Source organism: Acartia tonsa, chromosome 6 (assembly GCF_053477335.1).
Source record: "Acartia tonsa isolate MP-2025a chromosome 6, ASM5347733v1, whole genome shotgun sequence".
In the NCBI taxonomy this organism is placed as follows: Eukaryota; Metazoa; Arthropoda; class Copepoda; order Calanoida; family Acartiidae; genus Acartia; species Acartia tonsa.
The window spans coordinates 40,095,315-40,118,389 of record NC_137265.1 but is presented as its reverse complement, the minus strand read 5'-3'; the positions used below and the strand labels follow the sequence as shown (position 1 = coordinate 40,118,389).

Sequence of the window (23,075 nt, the reverse complement as noted above, 5' to 3'; positions counted from 1 at the left end):
CTCTGAAAATTGCTATTTTTTTAGCAAAGATAATTTGCAAGCAAACACATATTGCGACTAAAAAGTAATTGGCAAAATATCAAAATATGCTTTTAAATGAAAAAAATGTAAATATTAAAGACTTGCCTTTTTTTCTAAAACATATGTAAGTACCACTGGAAAAAATTGCGATAATTTGCTATATAATATGATAGATAAATTTTACAATAATTTACATTACATAGATATAAAAATAGTCCAAAATGCAGTATTTATAACAAAACAAAAAGATGAAACAGCACGAAAAATTATGCCGACTAGTAGCAAAGATTCTCATCTTAATAAATCAAACTAAACTACAAACGTTATTATAACTTTTGGGATTACTGCAATAAACAGCCAAATGTCCCCTGGATTAAATGAGAAGTCTGAACTTCTGAAGTACAGAGAATAATATAAAGTTGTAAATGAATGTTCAGGGTTGACAGGAATGCGAGCATCCAAGTAGAAAATGGGAAAAGGCGAAAATTAAAAAAAAAGATTGGGAGTAAGCAAGTCATATAGCCCTAACATACACCTACTTCAAAGATATGCAACTTGTAGAGTAGGTTCGATACTAAATACACGATATTAACAAATAAATTTTCTCCTGTTTAGTAACAGCTTTAAAAATCGGCAAAATGAAGAAATAAAACTTTCTTCTTCTATCTAGATTTTGAGTATTTCATGAGCAAGTTGCTTTGCTTCATTTACTTTCTCTTCCAGTCCTAAAAAAATATTTTTTCTTTCATGGAAGGTTGGGTCTAAAATTACATTTATATTACTAAAAAAGCAAAAAGTTGGGGCGGGATTCTCCTTCGATTTAAAGTGATCATCTGGAGAAACCAGAGCATCATCCGCTTGTGAAGGGATACGATAATCTAACACCCAAGAATATTTGTTTAAGTAACATCCAACAGACAACCAAACCTTGTCGGGCATTTGTTTGTAAGTCTTAACTGTGCATGATAATGGGTTAGACCTGTTTAAAAGCTAAGGCATTCCACATACCCTCACGTACCAGCAGTTGGTACCCTTTTTAAAGTCTCTAATATGACGCAGTGAGGACCAGACTCAAACCCGACACCTCCCCGACGGCAAACAGACGCGCCATTTTATTTCCTTTTTTATGACAACTTTTTAAAAACATTGTTAAGTCATGGCTCATGAAAAAAAAACACTCACCCATTATTTTCTTCTTCATATTCTGAGATTCCATCATTTTGACACTCAACTCTTTGCTCCTCCACTCTATTATCTTGCATTTCTAAGCAATTTTATTTATTTGAATAATTTAGCAAAATATATTTTAACAAGGTTAATCATTTCCAAAAAATGCGCGTGCTAACAATCATCCTTTCATATAAAGTAGTAAGTTTTTTTTTGTCTGAAACTAAGATCTCGATATATACTGAACATATAAGGTAATCTGTTTTAGGTACGCTTCATATGGGTCCTGTTATGGTATTAGGCTATTTTATTTTCAGATTTAATGCTTGGAATGGTTTTAGCTTTTTTCTGTCCCTTCTCAGCCTCAAGATGCCAGGGGCGGAGCCGATAGTATATTATAAAGGAAAAAATTATTTTAATTTTTGTTTTATTTCAATCCATCAAATCAATTTGGAAACCTTGTTTGTAGGATTTTGTGAATTGATGAAAAGTATCTTAATAAACAGTTTTAATTATTAAGGGAAAGGGGGGGGGGGGGCTAATGTGCTAAAACACATTTTTTTAGCAGTTTATCGCCAAAAAGTTAAATCTAGGTAATTATTTAAGACAGGGTTCGGAAGCCGCGCGTAAGCCGCGTGTAAGCCTCAGTGAAATCTTCATTCTATCACTATAAAATTCAGCTGGATGTATAAAACTGCTCTTTAGCAGACAATCCTTCTTTCTGAAATTTCTTTTTCTGCTCACAAGCAGGTTTAAAACTGAGGCTTATGCGCGGCTGAGGCGCGGCTTCCGAACCCTGATTTAAGACAAACTTTTTTTTTCAAAAATAATTTCCTTTTCACTTGATTGAGTAGTGACATGTTTGAAATATCTGAAGTGTGAAGTATAAATATGCCCTGTCAAATTAATTTCAGTGCTTTAACTCTTTTTTTTTGTTGAGTTCCTTTATGTTTTAAGTATGGTTACAAGCTGTGTCACATCTACCCCGATTCTTTAGTTTTGCCAAAACAAATTCTACCTCTCTGATCTTCGTTTCTGCTTGTTTGTGCTTTGATTCAACATTAACCAACTGATCGATTACAGAATTATATAGACAGGGGGTTTTAAATTAAACGTGCGTAACTTTTCCCTTGCTTCTGGACTTAGAAATGTAAACTTGGGGATAATTCTGATTTAACAGCCACGAAAACGCGTTAAAACCCGTTTGTATGAATCAGATATTTTTAAAATAATTTGTTCAGGTCTACACTTCCAGCTGAATTTATGAAATGGATAGTTTCCCTGAGGCTTACATGCGGCTGGGGCGCAGCTGCCGAGCCCTGGAAAACAAAATCGCATCACTGGTTCATGATTAACCCAAGCCTAGCTATTCTAACAATCAATTCTACAAAAAATCACGAAATCTTTAAAAGTATGGTGGGGGGTTTATTTTTTTTCTTGTAACTGAAGAGTGCAGTGGTGGGTAAGAAGGGGGATGAAAAGGGAAGGGGATTGTGGGGAAATTTTCCTTTATAATTGTTTGTCAGAATATCATTCCCTTTTCCCTAGAGTAACCCAAGTTCGAATTACTCAAATAAGTATGTGCTACGTTTTAAATTTATTTTCTGTTCCTGTTTGTTCAGCATCAGATTTTGAGCTTCGAATTCCTTCAGTTCTTTCTTCAGCTTTAGGTTTTCCTTTCTCACGTTCTTCAACTCTTCCTGGCATTTAAATGTTTAGGCAATATATCAAATTTAATGTTTTTGGATCATATTCCATGAATATTATAAAACTAAACTGGTTTTAATCTCATAATTTTTCATATATTACCTTCATCTTTATGGTCTGGTCTTGTAGTTCTTTGATCTTGTAAGTCAGATTATTCACAACAACATTCAACTCATTCTTCTCTTTCTCTAATTTTAGACATTACTTTTATTATTATGTTGTTATAGGCACTGTGAAAAAGAATCTAGCGAATATAACTGAACTATGTCTGTTGGTAACGCTAAGGGAGAAATGAGATTTTATTTGTTGGTATTAAAGAAAGACAGCTGAATGTTTTAGTGAAGGTTCCTCTAGCATAAACACATCTTATCTATACAATGTTTTAACTTTCTGTTTGTCGGTTATCAAAAGATGTAAACGTTATTTTTATAAGGTTTCGTGATTTTCTTGGAGGTTTTAAATATTATCTTTTTCCATTGAAATGAGAAATGAACACCTGATCTACAACTCACTTTGTCTGTTTGTCCATTAGATTTTCCACTTTTTTGTTACATCGCTACTTATAGATGTTGTAATCATTGTTTATGAGATGGTTATATTGCATGTATAATCAGTTATATAAAGTTTTTGTTCCCTGACTCCTCTCGTAGCAGTCGTACTAAATCTTTGTCCGAAGATCTATTTTTCTTCTCCTACAATATTTCCATATTAAAACAAGGGGGGGGGGGGAAGTTCTGACACATTTGCGTAAACGGTGAGTATAGGCTTTATCTTTGGACTGAGAGGATAGGTTATTAGGGATAAAATCATTCTTACATGATGAATTTCCCCCAGATTTAAGATTTTTTGGATAGGCCTCCAGGTTCCGGAGCTCCAGGCCTCCAGGTGGTCTCTGTACAGGTAAAAATGAAAAATAATTTTTTTTTTTTTAAAGTTACAGGTCAACTTATAAAACAAAATATGCATCTTTTTTAATATTATTCACATATTTGAAGAAAAAATATGCATATTTTGTTTTATAAGTTGATTTTTAACTTTAAAAAATTTTTTTTTTTTTTCATTTTTACCTGTACAGAGACCACCTGGAGGCCTATCCAAAAAATCTTAAATCTGGGGGAAATCCATCATATAAGAATGATTTTATCCCTAATAACCTATCCTCTCAGTCCAAAGATAAAGCCTATACTCACCGTTTACGCAAATGTGTCAGAACTTCCCCCCCCCCCCCCTTATGATGCCTTTGCGTCCAAATGGTTCATGTCAGGGGTGTATTTTTTTTTCACGGCTACAAAATTTTTTATTTCCCCCCCCCCCCCTAGTTTTTTCTCACCAAGTAGGGGGGAAAATGGAAAAATATTTAAAGAACTCTATATTTTATTTTTTATCCCTCCTATTATTGGTGGGTTTATTAAGTTGAGTGTCCAAACGTTACATGGAAATCTACAGAAGGGTGTGTAATGTGTATCATCATTTAGGATGTACATTAAGGGTTTTTTTTTAATGCAACCATCTCGTAATCAATGATTAAATGGCACTTAGAATTTGAATTTTGATCTAAACTTTTGCATGAGTAATCCTTGGTAGGTCTATTTTCCCTAAATTGAACAAAAAGTTGGAAAAGTAACGGCTGGCGGCTCAGCCGTTTAGCCGCTTTTTGCCTATTTTCAGGGCTAATTCATCATTAATTATTTAGGAATCAACTTTTTAAAACATATTTTTGGTTTTATTCATGTTAAATGATAGCAATAACCATTTTTTATATTTCTAGTACCAACAGCTACCGGCTAAAACCGTTTGATAAGGTTTTTGAGCCACAAAATGTATTATGTGGAGATAGGTCTAAACTGACCGGGCTGGATTTGCTTGATTCACTTCACTAAGAGATTTTTCATATAAAAATGTCTTCCCCGGCGGGTGCCGGAAAAATGTTCTGTTGAGAATTGGAGAAACAGTTGAGGCGTAATAAATAACCCTCCTGTGCTACTATAATACCCAGGAAAATTATAATAAAGAATATATTGTGAAATGATATATCGGAAATTATAATTTATGTCACTGTTTGAATATAACCTAACACACTAACAATTATATAACCATTGCAGGATATATGTTCCTGTTGCTTACACCTTAACCCTGATAATACAGAGCCTTGCTAATTGTAGCAAAAAAAGATTGTCTTAATATATTCATAAGAAAAGAAAAGATAGCTTTATTAATACCTAATAAAAAAAACAAACAAAAAAAAAAAAAACTATAAAAAAAAAAGAAAAGAAAAGGTTCTAAAAAAAAATAAACCTACAAAAAAAAAAAAAAAAGGTTCTAGAAAAAAGAAAACCTAACATCCCCCCCAAAAAAAAGATAAGGTATTTTTAAAAAAAAAAATTATTAGTTACCTAAAAAAAGATAAGAAAAAAGACACCCAAGCTCTGTATTGTCTTGTAATTTAATTGTGATTGTTTATATATTCTCTCTCACAGGTTCCGCGAGGGCCCCCCCGTACGTACCACATCTCGGTAGGGTAGGGGGAGAGTTGAATATATTGTTTTATTGTATGTAATATTGTCTGTGGAGTGAACCAAGCAAAACTAGCCGTGTCGAGATGTCAGGAAATAAAAAGTACACCTGCCTAGCCTGCAAACAGCCATTGAAGAGATCTGTGTGTGTACCCTGCCATGTGTGTGAAGAATACACACATCCAGAATGTTATAATATCGAGAGGATCGAGAGGAACCAGTCAAAAAACACATATGGAGAGAAGTGTTTCAATGAAAAGAGCCAGAACACCAGAAAAGACAATAAGAGAAAAAAGAATGAGAGGAGTGAGAGGAGAGGAGATGAACAACAGAACGGAGCCAGAGGAGGAGGAGGAGGACCAGGTGGAGACGGACAAGGAGTAAAATGTGGAGGGCTTACATTACTCTATACCAACGCCCAGAGTATTCTTAGTAAGCTTCCAGATTTAGAGGCTACAGCTCACAATTTTAAACCTGATATTATTTTAATAACAGAAAGTTGGTGTAACAAAACTATAAGTGATAATGTTCTTAAAGTAATTGGATATGATTTAATTTCGGATTTAAGAAAAGACAGAACTGATACTACAAATGGAATTGGAGGAGGAATTTTAGTTTATGCTAAAAATGGACTAGCAGTTTTATCTATTGACAACCTTAGTGATTTTAACCAGTATGCTCATTTTAAAATATCGACTTCACTTTGTGATATGAACATTTTTCTTATTTACAGTAAAAATAATATCCTAGATCTAGTTCTCTGCAATAATGACTGTGTTTTAAATGCTGAAAATCTGGGACCTCTGTCCAATAGTGATCATGTTATGATTTTAATTAGAACATGTTTTGACTTTGTCTCTACTAACAATAATGATGTGAAATTAAACTGGTCTAGAGCTAATTATAGTGAATTAAAAGATGAAATTGCAAATGTTGATTGGCCTAACCTTTTAAGCAATGATGATGTGAATTTAAATTGGGCGAATTTTAAACACAAGTTAAATACAGTGATCTATAAACATGTGCCCATAATGACTACAACAAGTGATAATTCTAAACCTATATGGATGAACAATTATATAAAAAGAATGCTACGAAAAAAATCCAGATTGTACAAGAAAATGAAATTGACAAAAAGTGAAAGTGATACTAAAAACTATAAAGATGCTGAGAAAGTGACCAAAAAAGCTATTAGAAATGCCAAGAAAAAAGTTGAAGTTCGAATATCTAAACAAAATGGAAATGAAGGTAAAAATAGCTTTAATAAATATGTCAAGTCTAGGCTTGGCAAGCAGACTGGTATTGGTCCACTTTTAGATGAACACAACACAGTGACTAGTGATGGAAAAAAGATGGCTGATATTTTAAATGAACATTTTAGCAGCGTTTTTAGTAAAGACAATGTTAATGTTAACAATATTGAGGATCTAGTGTTTGATTCTCCTATTGAGGATCTGATAATAACTAAACAGGATATAGAAGATAAAATTGACAAACTGAAACCTGGTAAAGCTCCTGGACCAGATGGAATATCAACAACCTTGTTGATTAAACTTAAATTTGTGATAAGTATACCTCTACAAATCCTTTTTCAGGAATCTCTCAGTAAAGGATGTGTTCCCACAGAATGGAAAAAGGCAAAGGTGATACCTATTTTCAAAAAAGGATCTAAAGGCAAGGCTTCGAACTATAGACCAGTTTCGTTAACAAGTGTGGCCTGTAAACTGCTGGAAAGTATCATCAGAGATAAAATAACTGAACATCTTATAAGAAACAAACTTATCAACACTTCTCAACATGGATTTACAAAGAACAGGTCCTGTCAAACTAATCTGCTTGAATTCATGGATTTTATCACAAAATGTATAGATCAAGGGGACCCAGTAGATGTCATTTATCTGGACTTCAGCAAAGCTTTTGACAAAATTTCCCACTCCAAGTTGGCACTGAAACTCAAAGCTCATGGCATACGTGGTAAGCTGTTAAGCTGGATAACAGACTGGTTAACAAATCGATCACAATGGGTCTGTGTTAATGGCTCTAATTCAAAAGAAACAGAGGTAGGCTCAGGTGTACCACAAGGATCAGTACTGGGACCATTGTTATTTGTCATTTTTATAAATGACCTGGATGATTGTGTTAAACTGATTATTGATTTGATCAAAAAATTCGCGGATGACACAAAGGCTGGTAAATGTATCAAAAATCAAAAAAATACCCAGGAACTTCAAGATGGATTAAATAAACTTTATGAATGGAGTGAAAAGTGGTCTATGGCTTTTAACATTAAAAAATGTAAAGTTATGCATTTTGGAAGAAACAACCCCAAAACTAAATATTTCATAAATGGAGAAGAATTGGAAGAAGATGAATATGAGAGAGACATTGGCGTTAAAATATCATCTGATCTAAAACCATCAAAGCATTGTCAAGAAGCTGCAAACAGAGCAAGAGTTGTATTAGGCCAAATTTCTCGATGTTTTCATTACAGAGATAAAGTAGTGTTCTTGAGGTTGTATAAACAATATGTCCGGCCGCACATGGAATTTTCAAGTGTAGCCTGGTCCCCCTGGCAGGTCAATGATATATCTGTTTTAGAAGAAGTACAAGTTAAAGCTGTCAAAATGATTTCTGGACTTCAAGGTAAAGATTATGTTGAAAAACTGAAAGAGCTTGGTCTTTGGAGTCTAGAAAAAAGGAGACTTATGTTCGATCTTATTCAGATGCACAAGTTAATCACAAATATTGGACATGTCAAGTGTAATTATAGGCACCCTGAAATGAACCCAGAAAGAACAGTCACAAGATCACAAACAGACTCTTTAAACATAATAAAAGAGAGATCTAACCTAGAAACTAGAAAAAACTTTTTCACAGTGAGAACGGCAGATATTTGGAACTCATTACCAAGTGACATAAAAAGTATCAGACAAGTGACAACATTTAAAAAAAGACTAGTTCAGTGGATGAGCGAGAAAAAATTAACCAGCAGAGACTGAATTCTTCATCATGGCTTTACGAGCTTACCGAAGAAAACACATACAAGTAAACAAGTAAGTTTCGTGACTAATTTGCTTTTAAAATATCCAAAAAATGGCAAAACTTTTTGTTCGATTTAGGGAAAATTGACCCACCAAGGATTATTCATGCAAAATTTTAGATCGAAATTCGAATTCTAAGAACCATTTAATCATTGATTACGAGATGGTTGCATTAAACCCCCCCCCCCCTTTATCAGCCATTGTCTTATCCCTTTAGATCCCTGCTTAATATTAGTATTTTGAAAGTTACCTTAGAAATATCAACTAGTTTTGTCCTTTTGTTGCTTGGGGGAGAATATTGAGGTTCTTCCTTTGGTTCTACTTTTATCTCATCACTTAATCCCACGGGTTTGATAAATCCATTTATTTTGAAACTAATGGTTTATCTCCTAGGCTCTAGGGGCTTATTATTTTTTTATAAGAAATGAGGGAAAAAATATGTATTGTTTAGCGAAGATAATTTTCTTCTCTTTTTTACAGGGATGAGGTGGGGGAACCACACGCACAAAAAATGGCTTAAAACTTGCACAAGACTTATACCAAGCCCCTATAAAATCTTCAAATAAAAGCCATTTGCGAGATATTACTTGCCAAAAACACACACTCAAAACTCAATACCTTTTGATAATGGATATCTTTACATACTTCTCTCAATGGCCAACCTACCTCCCCTGACCTTTCCTTATGCTCTGCCCACCTTGCCCTTGATTTCTCCTGGCACACCCTTACCACCCTCCGTTCTGATCACCTTCCCATTCTCCTCTCCATTCCCGAAATCACCAGAACCCCCCGCCCTGTCAAAACCTTCCACAACTTCCATAAAGCAGACTGGGACACCTTTACCCTAGAAACTGAAACCCTTTTTGAAGACCTTCCTGACCCTTCCTCCTGCTCCCAAGGTGAAGCCACTTTCCGCCAAATCCTCCAAACTGCCTCCAAACATACTGTTCCTGCTGGCTTCATCAAAAATTCCAACCCTACCCTCCCTCAGTCTGCTAAACCCCTTATCCAGCAAAGAGACTCCTTAAGAGAAACCAACCCCCATGATCCTCAAATTCAAATCCTTAACGACCAAATCTCCTCAATAGTAAACCAACATTCCAACAAAAAATGGCAAGAAACCCTTTCCAAATCCGACCATAGAACAAATCCTTCCAAATTCTGGTCCCTCCTCAAGTCCCTTTCCGGCAAAAACAACTCCCCTCCCTCCAACCAACCCATTTCCTTCAACAACAACAAAGTCCACACCTCCCACCTCCACATTGCCGAATCCTTCACCAGTCAATTCACCTCTGTCTCCCGTCATACTTCCAACCCTTTCTCCAGAAAAATTATCCGTAAAATCCGCCGCCGCAACCACCTCAACAGAAACTTCCAACCTTTTACCCCTGCCCTTGTCCTTGAAGCAATTAAAAATTCCTCCAATTCCTCTGCACTTGGCCCCGACAACCTTAACATCCTTCACCTTAAACACCTTGGTCCAAATGGCATCTCCTACCTCACTAAACTTTTCAACCTCTCCATCTCCGCTGCCAACATCCCTGCCATTTGGAAACTATCCAAAATCATTGCCCTCCTCAAACCTGGTAAACCCCCTGACCTTTCCACCTCCTACCGCCCAATCTCCCTCCTCTGTCCTGCAGCAAAAGTCCTTGAACGCCTACTCCTCCCCTACCTTAAACAATCCCTCTCCACCCACCCCTCACAACACGGCTTTAAACCCCTCCACTCCACCACCTCCTCCCTCCTCAACCTTTCCACCACCATTGCCAATGGCTTCAATCAAAACCTCCCCCCCAGCCGCACAACTGTTGCCTCCATCGACCTTTCCAAAGCATTTGACTGCATTCCCATCCACCTCCTTCTCCAAAAAATCTCCTCCTCCAACCTTCATCCCAACATCATTAGATGGCTATCCTGCTACTTGCGTGGCAGGATGGCTTTCTGTTCCTATCAAAACACCAATGCCTCTCCTAAAATTGTCCACACTGGCGTCCCCCAAGGCTCTGTTATCTCCCCAGTCCTCTTCAACTTCTACATAGCAGATGCCCCCCACATTCCCCCTGCCCACACCTCCTCCTATGCCGACGACCTTAACTCCTTCCACTCCTCCCCTGACATCCCCCAGTCAGTTGAATCCATCAACTCCCACCTCTCCTCAATCGCTGACTGGGCCTCCACCAACGGCCTCTCCATAGCTCCCAACAAATCCACTGTCACCCTCTTCACTTCTGACCGCAAGCACCAATCCAACCTCCATCCTCAAGTCCAAATCAACGGCTCCACCCTTCCCCTTGAGAAAACCCCTAAAATCCTTGGAGTTACCTTTGACACCTTTTTCAATTTCAGTTCCCATGTCTCCACCATTTCCTCAAAAATTTCCTCCCGCCTTAGAATCCTCAAATGTCTGGCTGGCACCAAATGGGGCCACCAGAAGGAGACTCTCCTCACCACCTACAACACCCTCCTCCGCCCCATCACCACCTATGCCTGTCCTGTTTGGTTCCCTAACACCTCCAAAAACAACATTGACAAACTCCAAGTCCTCCAAAACCAAGCACTCCGCATCTGTACTGGTTCCACTAAAAAATCTCCCATCAGCCACCTCCACCAAGAAACCAAAATCCTACCAGTACGGAACCACCTTTCCCTTCTTTGTTCCCAATACCTGGCCTCCTCCCTCCGCCCCTCCCACCCATCCTTCCACAACGTCACAACCCCCCCTGGCCCTAGATCCAAAAAATCCACCCTTCAATCCATGTTCCTTCCTACTCTCCAACCTTTTCTTTCCCCCGACAACACCCTCCTTCCCACAAACTACAAATCCACAATCTCCAGACTCCACACCTCAGCTGTCACCCAAGCCATAAATTCTTACCCCCCTAATCCTGTCCTTAATCAAGCTCCCCCTGACATCAACCCCTCCGAAATCCAACTCCCCAGGCACTACAGAACCATCCTCTCCCAATTAAGATCCAACTATTGTCCTAAACTCCAAAGCTACCTCCATTCCATCAACGCTTCTCTTACCCCCAACTGCCCATCCTGTCCTGTTAATCCTACCCCAGAAACAGTCCAGCACCTCTTTTCATGCCCAAATAATCCTACAAATCTTACTCCTATGGACCTCTGGCAAAATCCCACCCATGTAGCTGCCTTCCTCTCCTCCCATCCAAGTTTCACCAGCCTTCCTCCCCTCCAACGCCCCCCTCCAGAGCCCCCACCATAAGCCCACGCCCCCCCCCCCCTCACCCCACTGATGACTACCCGGACCGGAAACTGACTATGAGCAGCCAAAACAACAACAACAACAACAACAACAACAACATACTTCTCTCGGCTTACTTTCAATTCTAATGGCAATATAAGTGTAAACTCACAATCTGACTCCAGCACACAAAAAGGGACTTAAACGAAAGCAAGAGAGGCTTCTTAAAAATTCTTTTTCGTACAAAAAATTTAAAAACTTTCAAATTAATAGGTAGAATCAAAAGGAAATTTTTTTTTGTGATTATCCGTCGAAAACGTGTTAAGTAAATGTAATTTTCTCGGCTGATATTTCTAATAGAGGTCTAATTATTTAAACTTCATAGTTTTGTAAATATTGATAATCAAACAGTCCTGAAATCATCGTGCACATGAACAAAAACAGTCGGTTCAACCTTTCCACCCTCAACAAGAGGAACAGATGGTCGCTTGAATTCTAAATGAAGACTGTAATACTGTCATGTTCATATCATAGTTAACCATTCATAATCATAATCATAATCATAATCATAATCATAATCATAATCATAATCATAATCATAATCATAATCATAATCATAATACTATATGTAGAGTAATAAGAAATTTTTTTAAACATAAGAACTATTAACCCGATTTAGTTCAATATTAATCTTAACATCGGTCCTGTGATGGTTTTTGAGTATTTTTTTCAGATTAATTACAGTATTGGGTAGGTTTGAAGCTATTTTTCTAACCCCATTCTACTTTTTCGAATACAGAGCCTCGTGATTCTAGGGACGTAAACACTAGTTAACAATAAACTAGACAATGTTAGTTAACACAAAAATTTCTAACCAGGAACATTTAAAACGGGTTTAAGAAAAATGGGCGAAATTAATCTAAAAGAATATAGATATTGTAATCTAAAACATACAGACTAAACAAGTTAATATCAATATATAACACCCTTGCAATCCAAAATGCCCCAAGATTTAACAAACACTAACCCATAACGATTCTATTGCCAGAGTTAGTTTTTGTCAACTTAACTAACAGGCTAACGGAAGTACAAACGGACCTTGGTTTCCAAAGAGCATAAAATACCATCTCGTCCATAAACCATTATATAAATGTTACTTTGACGTGCTTTTTAAGGAACATTCTAGTTATAGAGAAGCTGCACTCAACAAGTTTCAAAGCACCAAATCTTATAACCTGAAATTGTATTATCTTGATGATTTCGAGGATTTTTCTTGGTTGAAGTTGTTGAAACGTTTGTACTTGATATCATCACAGACTCTTTGGATCCGGTTGGAACGGACAACTAAGTAAGGGGGGGGGGAAGTTTTGCCACTTTCGCGTAATCCGTGATTATTAGGCTAGGTATTTATGTGAGACTATAGGTTATTTGGGATAAAAGTTTACTTTTGGGTAGTACTTCACGTATATTTAATCATTTTTTGGATAGGTCTCCAGGTTCAGGTGCTGCAGGCTGGAAGGTGGTTTCTGGACAGGTAAAAAAAATTTAAAATTTTTGTTTGAAGAGTTAGAGATCAAATTATTAAACAAAATATGCATCTTTATGGATATTATTGAAATTCCAGAAGAAAAAATTAAAATCGGCATCCAGGTTCAAGTGCTGCAGGCCTCCAAGTCCACTCTGGACAGGTAAAAAAACAAGTTTTTTATTTGAAGAGTTAGAGGTCAACTTATAAAACAGAATATGCATATTTTTTTATATTATTGACATATTTGAAGAAAAAATTAAAATCGGCCTCCAGGTTCAGGTGCTGCAGGCCTCCAGGTCCACTCTGGACAGGTAAAAAAACAAGTTTTTTTATTTGAAGAGTTAGAGGTCAACTTATAAAACAGAATATGCATCTTTATGGATATTATTGAAAAATCAGAAGAAAAAATTAAAATCGGCCTCCAGGTTTAAGTGCTGCAGGCCTCCAGGTCCACTCTGGACAGGTAAAAAAATATTTTTTTTATTTGAAGAGTTAGAGTTCAACTTATAAAACAGAATATGCATCTTTTTTTGTATTATTGACATATTTAAAAAAAAAATTAAAATCGGCCTCCAGGTTCAGGTGCTGCAGGCCTCCAGGTCCGCTCTGTACAGGTAAAAAAACAAGTTTTTTTTATTTGAAGAGTTAGAGGTCAACTTATTAAACAGAATATGCATATTTTTTGATATTATTGACGTATTTGAAGAAAAAATTAAAATCGGCCTCCAGGTTTAGGTGCTGCAGGCCTCCAGGTCCACTCTGGACAGGTAAAAAAACAAGTTTTTTATTTGAAGAGTTAGAGGTCAACTTATAAAACAGAATATGCATATTTTTTTATATTATTGACATATTTGAAGAAAACATTTAAATCGGCCTCCAGGTTCAGGTGCTGCTAGCCTCCAGGTCCACTCTGGACAGGTAAAAAATCAAATTTTTTATTTGAAGAGTTAGAGGTCAACTTATAAAACAGAATATGCATCTTTTTTTGTATTATTGACATATTTGAAGAAAAAATTAAAATCGGACTCCATGTTCAGATCCTGCAGGACGGGTAAAAAAATAAAAAAAATTTATTTGAATAGTTAGAGGTCAACTTATAAACCAGAATATGCATTTTTTTGTTATTATTGACATATTTGAAGAAAAAATTAAAATTGGCCTCCAGGTTCACGTGCTGCAGGCCTCCAGGTGCACTCTGGGCAGGTAAAACAATAAATTTTTTTATTTGAAGAGTTAGAGGTCAGTTTTTAAAACAACATTAGCATCTTTTTAGATGTTACATGTATATTTGAAGAAAAAAAATAAAATTGGCGTCCAGGTTCAGGTGCTGCAGGCTTCCAGGTGAACTTTAGAGACTATTTTCAGGTATATTTCCTATTTATTTGATTTCCCCCCTACTTTTTTCCTATTCTATATTTATTTAAACCTGGTAGCTATCATATTCATTGAAACTTTTTGATGGATCCCAGTGATTGCTGTTGGCCATTGGCCAGGTAAATATCCAGGTAATTTTTGAATTTAGAGGAAAGGTATGTATTTTAAAAATGGTTAAAATAAGATAATATAGTAAAATTAATCATTTAAGGCTTCAAAATTTCACCTTTAATTTCACTATATTATTATATTTTAAGTTTTAAACTTATTCTATTTCGAAATCTTTCTTCTAAATTCTAAAATAACTATTTGAGATATTCACCTGGCCGGCAACAACCAGCGTTTACCAGGATCCAGGTAAAAGTGTCACTGTCCATATAAAAAAGTAAAAATGTATGATACCTACCTACCATTGTTTTAAAACAGGAAAAAAAGCAAAAATACCTGAAAATGTAAGCCTGCAGCACCTAAACTTGAAGGCCGATTTTAATTTTATCTTCAAGTATATTTATTATATCCAAAACAATGCAAATTTTTTTTTATAAGTTGACCTGTAACTTTCCAGATAAAAAGACTTAATTTATACCTGTCCTGAGTGGACCTGGAGACCTGCAGGATCTGAACATGGAGTCCGATTTTAATTTTTTCTTCAAATATGTCAATAATATAAAAAAAAAGAAGCATATTCTGTTTTATAAGTTGACCTATAACTCTTCAAATAAATTTTTTTTTATTTTTTACCTTTCCAGAGTGGACCTAGAGGCCTACAGCACCTGAAACTTTAGGCCGATTTTAATTTTTTCTTCAAATATGTCAATAACATCAAAAAAGATGCATATTCTGTTTTTTAAGTTGTCCTCTAACTCTTTAAATAAAATTTTTTATTTTTTACATGTCCAGAGTGGACCTGGAGGCCTGCAGCACCTAAACCTGGAGGCCGATTTTAATTTTTTCTTTAAATATGTCAATAATATCAAAAAATATGCATATTCTGTTTAATAAGTTGACCTCTAACTCTTCAAATAAAAAAACTTGCTTTTTTACCTGTCCAGAGCGGACCTGGAGGCCTGCAACACCTGAACCTGGGGGCTGATTTAAATTTTTTCTTCAAAAATGTCAATAATATAAAAAAATATGCATATTGTGTTTTTTAAGTTGAACAATAACTCTTCAAATAAAAAAAAATATTTTTTTACCTGTCCAGAGTGGACCTGGAGGCCTGCAGCACTTGAACCTGGAGGCCGATTTTAATTTTTTTTTCTTATATTTTAATAATATCCATAAAGATGCATATTCTGTTTTATAAGTTGACCTCTAACTCTTCAAATAAAAAAACTTGTTTTTTTACCTGTCCAGAGTGGACCTGGAGGCCTGCAGCACCTGAACCTGGAGGCCGATTTTAATTTTTTCTTCAAATATGTCAATAATATAAAAAAAATATGCATATTCTCTTTTATAAGTTGACCTCTAACTCTTCAAATAAAAAACTTGTTTTTTTACCTGTCCAGAGTGGACCTGGAGGCCTGCAGCACTTGAACCTTGAGGCCGATTTTAATTTTTTCTTCTGGAATTTCAATAATATCCATAAAGATGCATATTTTGTTTAATAATTTGATCTCTAACTCTTCAAACAAAAATTTTAAATTTTTTTTACCTGTCCAGAAACCACCTTCCAGCCTGCAGCACCTGAACCTGGAGACCTATCCAAAAAATGATTAAATATACGTGAAGTACTACCCAAAAGTAAACTTTTATCCCAAATAACCTATAGTCTCACATAAATACCTAGCCTAATAATCACGGATTACGCGAAAGTGGCAAAACTTCCCCCCCCCCTTAACTGGTAATGGTAAATGATATTAGAACAAGAATGTACGATTTCAAAATATTAAGATTTATAACCATTAAAATGCTGCTAATTAAAGCTTAATTAATAATATACGGAATCAATACATTTTAGTGTTGTACATTAAAATAAACAAACTAAAGACTATTTCCAATATAGCTTCGAAACCGATTAATGTCCGCTGGATTATAACCAGTTTTAAGCCATACCAAAAATTCATGTACAGCATCGTATTACAGACAATTTTCTACGAATATCAAAATAAAAATCAGAGTATTAATACCAGCTTTCAAAGCCCTGGCCTTCGAGGCTCACAAAATTGGTTTTATTATACATGGAAAGTTGTCTATAATACAATGCGATAATTAACTATTAATCATTTATTTACCTGAAATGATGGTTTGGAGCTTACTACCTTTGTAATAGACACAGACTTGTTTGCAACCCTTTCCATTAACGTAAGCGGAAGGGTTGGCGGGATTTCAGTTAGATCACTACGCACTGACAGACCACTATTAGACCTGTGTGAAAGTGTGACTTCAGGGTGGGCATACAAAAAACCCACCCAAAAAAACCCACCCAGGGTTTTTTAATAAACCCATTGAAAAAAAACCCAAGGTTTTTTGGGTTTTTGAAAAAACATTGAAATTTCACGTTAAAATTTACAAATTAAACCTCTATTTACTCAAAGACTAGGATCTAATAACATTTTAAAGCAAATTTTACCTAAAATACGGAAAAAAATATGAAGTAATTATATAAATGATGCTCTACTTATTGTTCAAATGTTTATGAAATTACTTTCTCTCAAAACTTAATTTCAGAAAACGCTTTGCTACTAAATTGATGATATATAAATTGTGTAAATTACATAATCATAATTGATTTTTTAAACTAAAACATAACAATTTATGAAAGGAAATAGTTACAGTGGCGTGCAGAGGGTTTTATTAAGGGGATGTAAATAAGGGAAGACCTTAATAATTTCTGGAAGGGGGGGGGGGGGGTGTTGACAGCATAAGAATAGAGGAGGAGGTTCCATGTTTTGAAGCTTTTAACCTTCCCTCCCCCTTAATAGAATATTTTGTGCACCATTGCTAATAAGGGTTTATAATAGATCGGAATGCCAGCTTTCTTCATTATCTATCTTGTTTATTGTGAAATCTTTCTTGCCTTTTACCTACAACAACATAAACATTAATATTTCATCAATATATTAAATGTATTTGACTCCTAAATGAAAAAACCCAATAAAACCCGAAAAAACCCAATAAAACCCAGGGTTTTACGGGTTTTTGCGGGTTGGGTTGGGCTTTTTTAAAAAACCCTGGGTTTTTCTCCACCCTGTTAGAGAGAGAGTTTAAAAAGTGTAAAAAATACATAGAGATGTTTTGCTAAAGATTAGAGGGGGGGGGGGGGCCGGGGGGGGTGGGGCGGGGAAAAGTTTTGAGTATAGGATATTTAGAATAAAGCCCTGTTTTAACTCAAATTCAGCTGATTAGAAAACGCTTGATTCAAGGACTGTAGTAAGTTGTTCTTTAGCCTGCTAAAGGGGGAGTAAAAAATAAAAATATGTGGTTGGAAGAAAAAATGCAAAAATTAAGAGAACTGAAAGCATTTTTCCCATTTTTTCCCCTCTTTGGTGAAAAAAAACTAAAAGAATATTAGGGCGGGGGAGTAATATGAATAAAATAAAGAGTTCTAAAAATATTTTTCCATTTTATCCTTTTCCTTGCTGGAAAAAACTAGGAGGAAAAAAAAATTGACAGCAGGGAAAAAAAAAAAGGAATCTTGTGCCGAATATACACCAAGTGAGCAACTACCAAACCAAATCCCAGTGATTTAATTCTTAATTTGCTAGAATTTCGTTTAATTTTAAGTTGTCCACATTAAAAATCTTGTTACGTAGTATCAAATGCTTTGTTGAGTTCAAGCTATATATTTTTAATAATTTAAAACAATAAAAACTTTTAAAGACAAAAATACATTAACGCAAAATAATAATGTATTAATCATTTAAAATTTTTATTGATATAGATCACAAGATTTTGCTTTTGTATACGAGCAAGGGGGGGGGGGGGAGGAAGTTTTGACGCATTTGGGTAAACAGTGAGTGTAGGCTTTATCTTTGGACTGAGAGGATAGGTTATTAGGGATAAAATCATTCTTATATGATGGATTTTCCCAAGTTTAAAGATTTTTTGGATAGGCCTCCAAGTTCAGGAGCTGCGGGCCTCCAGGTCCTCTCTGTACTAAAAAATATTTTTTTTTTGAAGAGTAAGAAGTCAACGTATGAAACAAAATATGCATTTTTTTCTTCAAATATGTGAATAACATTCAAAAATATGCATATTTTGTTTCATAGGTTGACTTCTAACTCTACAAAAAAAAATTTTTTTTTTGAATTTTTACTTGTACACTGTACAGAGAGGACCTGCAGCTCCTGAACTTGGAGGCCTATCCCAAAAATCTTAAAACTTGGGAAAATTCATCATATAAGAATGATTTTATCAACCCGCGACCGTGGCTCAACACGTAGCGCATCCACTCGTCGTCGGGAAAGGGGTAGGTTCGAATCTTGGTCCGACACCGCGTCATAACTAAAGACGTTAAAAATGGTTCCTACTGCTGCTATGTCAGGTGCGCGACATAAATAGTTAGAGTAGGAGGAATGTCTTGGCCCAAAACAGGCGCAACTCACTACCATGCACAGTTAGGACTTCTCAGACAAAGGTCGTGCAATCAAAGGGTTGGTTGTCTGATATGGCAAATGGACGCTTTACACCGCAATCATAGGGCATAGGGCTGACAACCCTATCCCATATCCATAAAAAGCCACATTGTTACAGAAACACTGACAAATTGTCATCGGCCTATGCTCCCCCTGTGGAGTAAAAAGGGCTTGTTACTGTTTTTTTTAAGAATGATTTTATCCCTAATAACCTATCCTCTCAGTCCAAAGATAAAGCCTATACTCACTGTTTACGCAAATGTGTCAAAACTTCCCCCCCCCCCCCTTGTATTTAAATTTTTCATTAAAGCTCGGGATGTAAGTAAACCCTGTATATTCAAACAAAGTTCTTGACATCACAAGCAAGTTGTTTAAATAACTTACCCTTGTTTATGTATAGTTCCATTTATAGATGAAAGAAGGTAAAGAAATGTATCACTTTTTGAATACTAGTGGCAACGATCCTTAAGGTATCTATTGGCCCTTGAGATAAGTAGCCCCCCCCCCCATTAAATTAAAGTTTTAAAAAGAAAAAGTTTAGGCAACCTTGTACGAAAAGTAATCAAGTAGGTCATACAAAGGCGCCGCCTAGCGTCACTTTAAAATATTGGCGATTTCTCCTCGGAGGGTGGTGGTACCCTCCCCATTGAAGTTTTAAACCCTTCCTAAGAGAAGCTACACCGTGAAAGAGAAAAATATCGGTTTAGTGGTTAGCGAGATCCTTGCTTACACAGTGACACACAGACAGTCAGAGATCCTGTTACTTTTATATAAGGATTAACAGCAACTTCAATGTTTTCCTATTTTTAATTCTCACTCTAATCCTGCCTTTTCCCCAGTATTGCTGGTCTACGGGTTTCCGAAATTGTACGCTGATGTTGAGAAGAACCGGTTTTTGCTACCATGGTGGAGGTTGTAGGTTTAGTAGAAGTGTCTGGTCAATGCAGTTTAAAGATTTTTTTTGGCAAAAAAAAGACAAACAAATTGGGAATAGCAAAAATTTAATGAAAAGGAGACACTAGGTATAATATTTATTTTTATATTGGAAGCTTCTCTCTTAGTTTTATAGATAGTAGCGGCTAATAAAGGCCTCTTGGGGGCACTTAGGGGTTGTGGGAGTCACTCCCCCCAATTTATTTTTTTTCTTAAGGGGAGGGAAGGGTTTCATTGGTGGTGACCTTGAAACCCCCCCCCCCTCTCCAACAAAAAAATAGTTGTTAACCTTCCAATAAGAAAGTCAATTGTCAATAACTAGGATTTACAAATATTCAAAAAGAATCTTTAAGGAGTTCCTTTATCTGATAAAGTTATAACCAGAGGGGCAACGAGGGCTCTGAACTCTTTTTACGAATTCAAGGTATTGTATTAAAACTTTTGCTAGTAGTAATATTATCCATATTAGATCATAACCATTAAAAAATGGTAAAATGTAAAAATATCTCAATGGTGATAAAGAAGGGGATAAGATACATTTCAGAAAAAAATACTTCTTTACAAAAAAAGAGGGTGATTTTTTCGCGTAATTCCATAAAGTTGAGTGTTGTAAGACTTAAAAACATGAGAAGAATGTGAATATTCATTACACATCTTTCTTCCTTAGTATAGTTTATAAGTCTTAGAAAAAACACTTTACGGAATTGCGTGAAGAACCTTTCCCTAACTTTTGAACTTCAGACCTTCCAGACGAAGTAAGTTGTATAATGGATGCTCTTCGGAACAAGGTATCTTCAAACAAAAAATCTAACATAAATAGCAGTAGAGATAGTAAAAATTTTGTGAAAAATCAATATCATTTTCCCCATTGCGTTACGGACTGAAAGATATAGTGAATTATAGAGTAGCTTCAGACGGACAGGCAAAGTTAATAATAGAGTAACGTCAATACAAAAAAAGGTGAGACCTGTAATAAATGATAAAAACACTTTTTAAGATAAATCACATAACAACCAGGCCAAACTTTCATTTAGAAAAATGCAAAGTTCTCAAATCTTTTACTGTTTTAATTTTTAATTCCTTGTGGGTAATCTCTCTTGATAAACTCTAGATTATAACTTTTTCTGGTTGCACTGAAAATAATGTTTTCATAGGAGGTTGAATTTCTGAGAAAGACGAAAGGGAACTACCGCTGTTAAAATTCCTATCTATATATATATATATGCTAGCGGCTAGAGACCACTAGGGACACGAAAAATGTTTTCTTAACGATCTTTGTTAAGAACGGCTGTTTACCAAAAATATCCGCTTGGCGGCGCTTTTTATACCCTTCCCCCAAATAGCTACAAATCTTTCCAGGACCTATAGAAAGCTAAACTGTAAAGGAGAACCATATCGGTTCAGTTGTTAGCGAGCTCCTTCGGCACAAACAAACAGAGATCCATTTACTTTATTATATGGATAAATCAATTGAACATAAGAGGTTAGTCAACATGCATAATGTAAGGATACACGTTCTGTATTTTACCCTATTTTTCACAGTAGAATCATATGTAACCTTTCGTCATAACATGCATCTAGTTTTTTTCAGAAATGATTTTTTCCCAATTTTAACTAGAAGACATAATTTTTTATTTGAGAAAAATATACTTGCAAAGTAATTTTAAATTGGGACTACGAATCCGATTAATTTCCACTGTATTAAAACCGAACTGCTTCTTATCTCTCATGAAAAATTAAGCATTGCATCGATCCTATTAATGGATTTATTATTAGTTGGATCTTACGCCAGATTTTCCTGTTCTCTGATAAAAGTAAAACCTGTACTTGACTAAAATAACGATTCTCACCTTCCACCCCCTCACTTCCTACTGGATGAACAAATTGACCAATAAATGATGATCGTATTAGAAAGCTAACTTGACGTCAAATTGTCCCCTGTCATATTATCCACGTATATTCTAATTATAATCTTTTGAACAAAAATTTCTACAAAAAATTAAAATTATAAATCGGGGTCAACAAAACTGGAATTAGTCTCGAAATTTTATATTTTGCACCCCAATGCGATGAATTTCTGGTTTAACAAGGATGACAACATCCATAAAAGCGAAGCACTGAAACGGTAGGACAAACTGACATCAACACTTGTATAGTGTCTGAACTGAATAATCAGAAAATATAAGTATAAGAGTCGAAGCAAAATTGTAAGTAAATTTGTTAAAAAAAACTACTTGATACAGGATGTTTATGGACATACTTAGATTGTTATGACTTGATTATAGAGTTGCTTCGCTTATAATATTGTTCTTTGTTGTCCTAGGAATCAATATACAAAAAAATCAGATTAAACTGATAATTAGATCACATAAAAATTTGTTGTTAAAAAAGTAGAAAAATCAACACTTTTAAAATGGACGTAGGGACATTTTGGTAATGATTATAGAGTTGCTACGCTTTCTAAATTGTACCAAAATACTACAGGAATCACCATGCAAAGTTTGAAATCGATATAACAATTCTAACATGCCTAAATTAATGAATAAACGCTATCTGTCTCGGACAGATGGACCCTAATTATAGAAAAGCTTTGCTTTTAAACATTCAACTATATGAAACATTCCTGTCATAAACTTGCACATTTCCTTGCGGCCAGCGAATCAAACTTTGAGAAGGCGTCAGACCTTTGGCACTAAAGACTCCATTCGTCTCCAACACAGCTATTTTTTGATTGGTACCAGTCAACTTCATTATTTTAATGACGGCAGCCATTTTTTAAGCCGCCTTAAGTATTAGTGCTTGCGGTATGTATAGCAAGATTCTAAAAATAGTTAGCAAACCTGATTATTTAAATATTTACTTTTTAAAATTATTGTCTTTAAAGCAATAATTATTTCTTTATTCGAAATTTACTTTTATCTATTTCGAATGAATAACTCGAAAGATCGCGTTAATGTTATTGTAAAAAAGAATTTCAAATAAAAATTAAGCTAAACTTGAAAGTTT

The 23,075-nt window shown here is 35.4% G+C and overlaps 1 protein-coding gene across 2 annotated transcripts; it reads right to left on the bottom strand.

The window, feature by feature from the left end:
• Position 1: 1 nt before the first annotated feature.
• LOC145322652 (uncharacterized) lies at positions 2 to 22,919 on the bottom strand. Of its 2 annotated transcripts, none has more exons than XM_080164827.1 (13): positions 22,696 to 22,919; positions 21,152 to 21,205; positions 19,965 to 20,072; positions 16,794 to 16,926; positions 12,893 to 13,001; positions 12,073 to 12,152; positions 8,700 to 8,786; positions 3,532 to 3,587; positions 2,998 to 3,085; positions 2,802 to 2,888; positions 2,207 to 2,260; positions 1,204 to 1,285; positions 2 to 746 (listed from the first exon to the last, which is right to left on the bottom strand). In XM_080164827.1, exons 1-13 carry the CDS (start codon positions 22,839 to 22,841, stop codon positions 688 to 690), a joined length of 1,143 nt encoding a protein of 380 aa, XP_080020953.1. In that variant the 5' UTR covers positions 22,842 to 22,919; the 3' UTR covers positions 2 to 687. The 2 variants fall into 2 exon arrangements, with proteins under 2 accessions (XP_080020953.1, XP_080020954.1); XM_080164828.1 differs by having other exon boundaries at positions 16,821 to 16,926.
• Positions 22,920 to 23,075: the final 156 nt, after the last annotated feature.

Coding starts and splice junctions, on each gene's coding strand:
- LOC145322652 (XM_080164827.1), bottom strand. CDS start 22,841: ATGGCTGCCGTCATTAAAATAATGAAGTTGACTGGTACCAATCAAAAA. Junction 21,206..22,695: donor GGAAATGTGCAAGTTTATGA/CAGGAATGTTTC, acceptor AAACATTATTTT/CAGTGCAACCAGAAAAAGTT. Junction 13,002..16,793: donor GCTCCAAACCATCATTTCAG/GTAAATAAATGA, acceptor CCCCTTACTTAG/TTGTCCGTTCCAACCGGATC.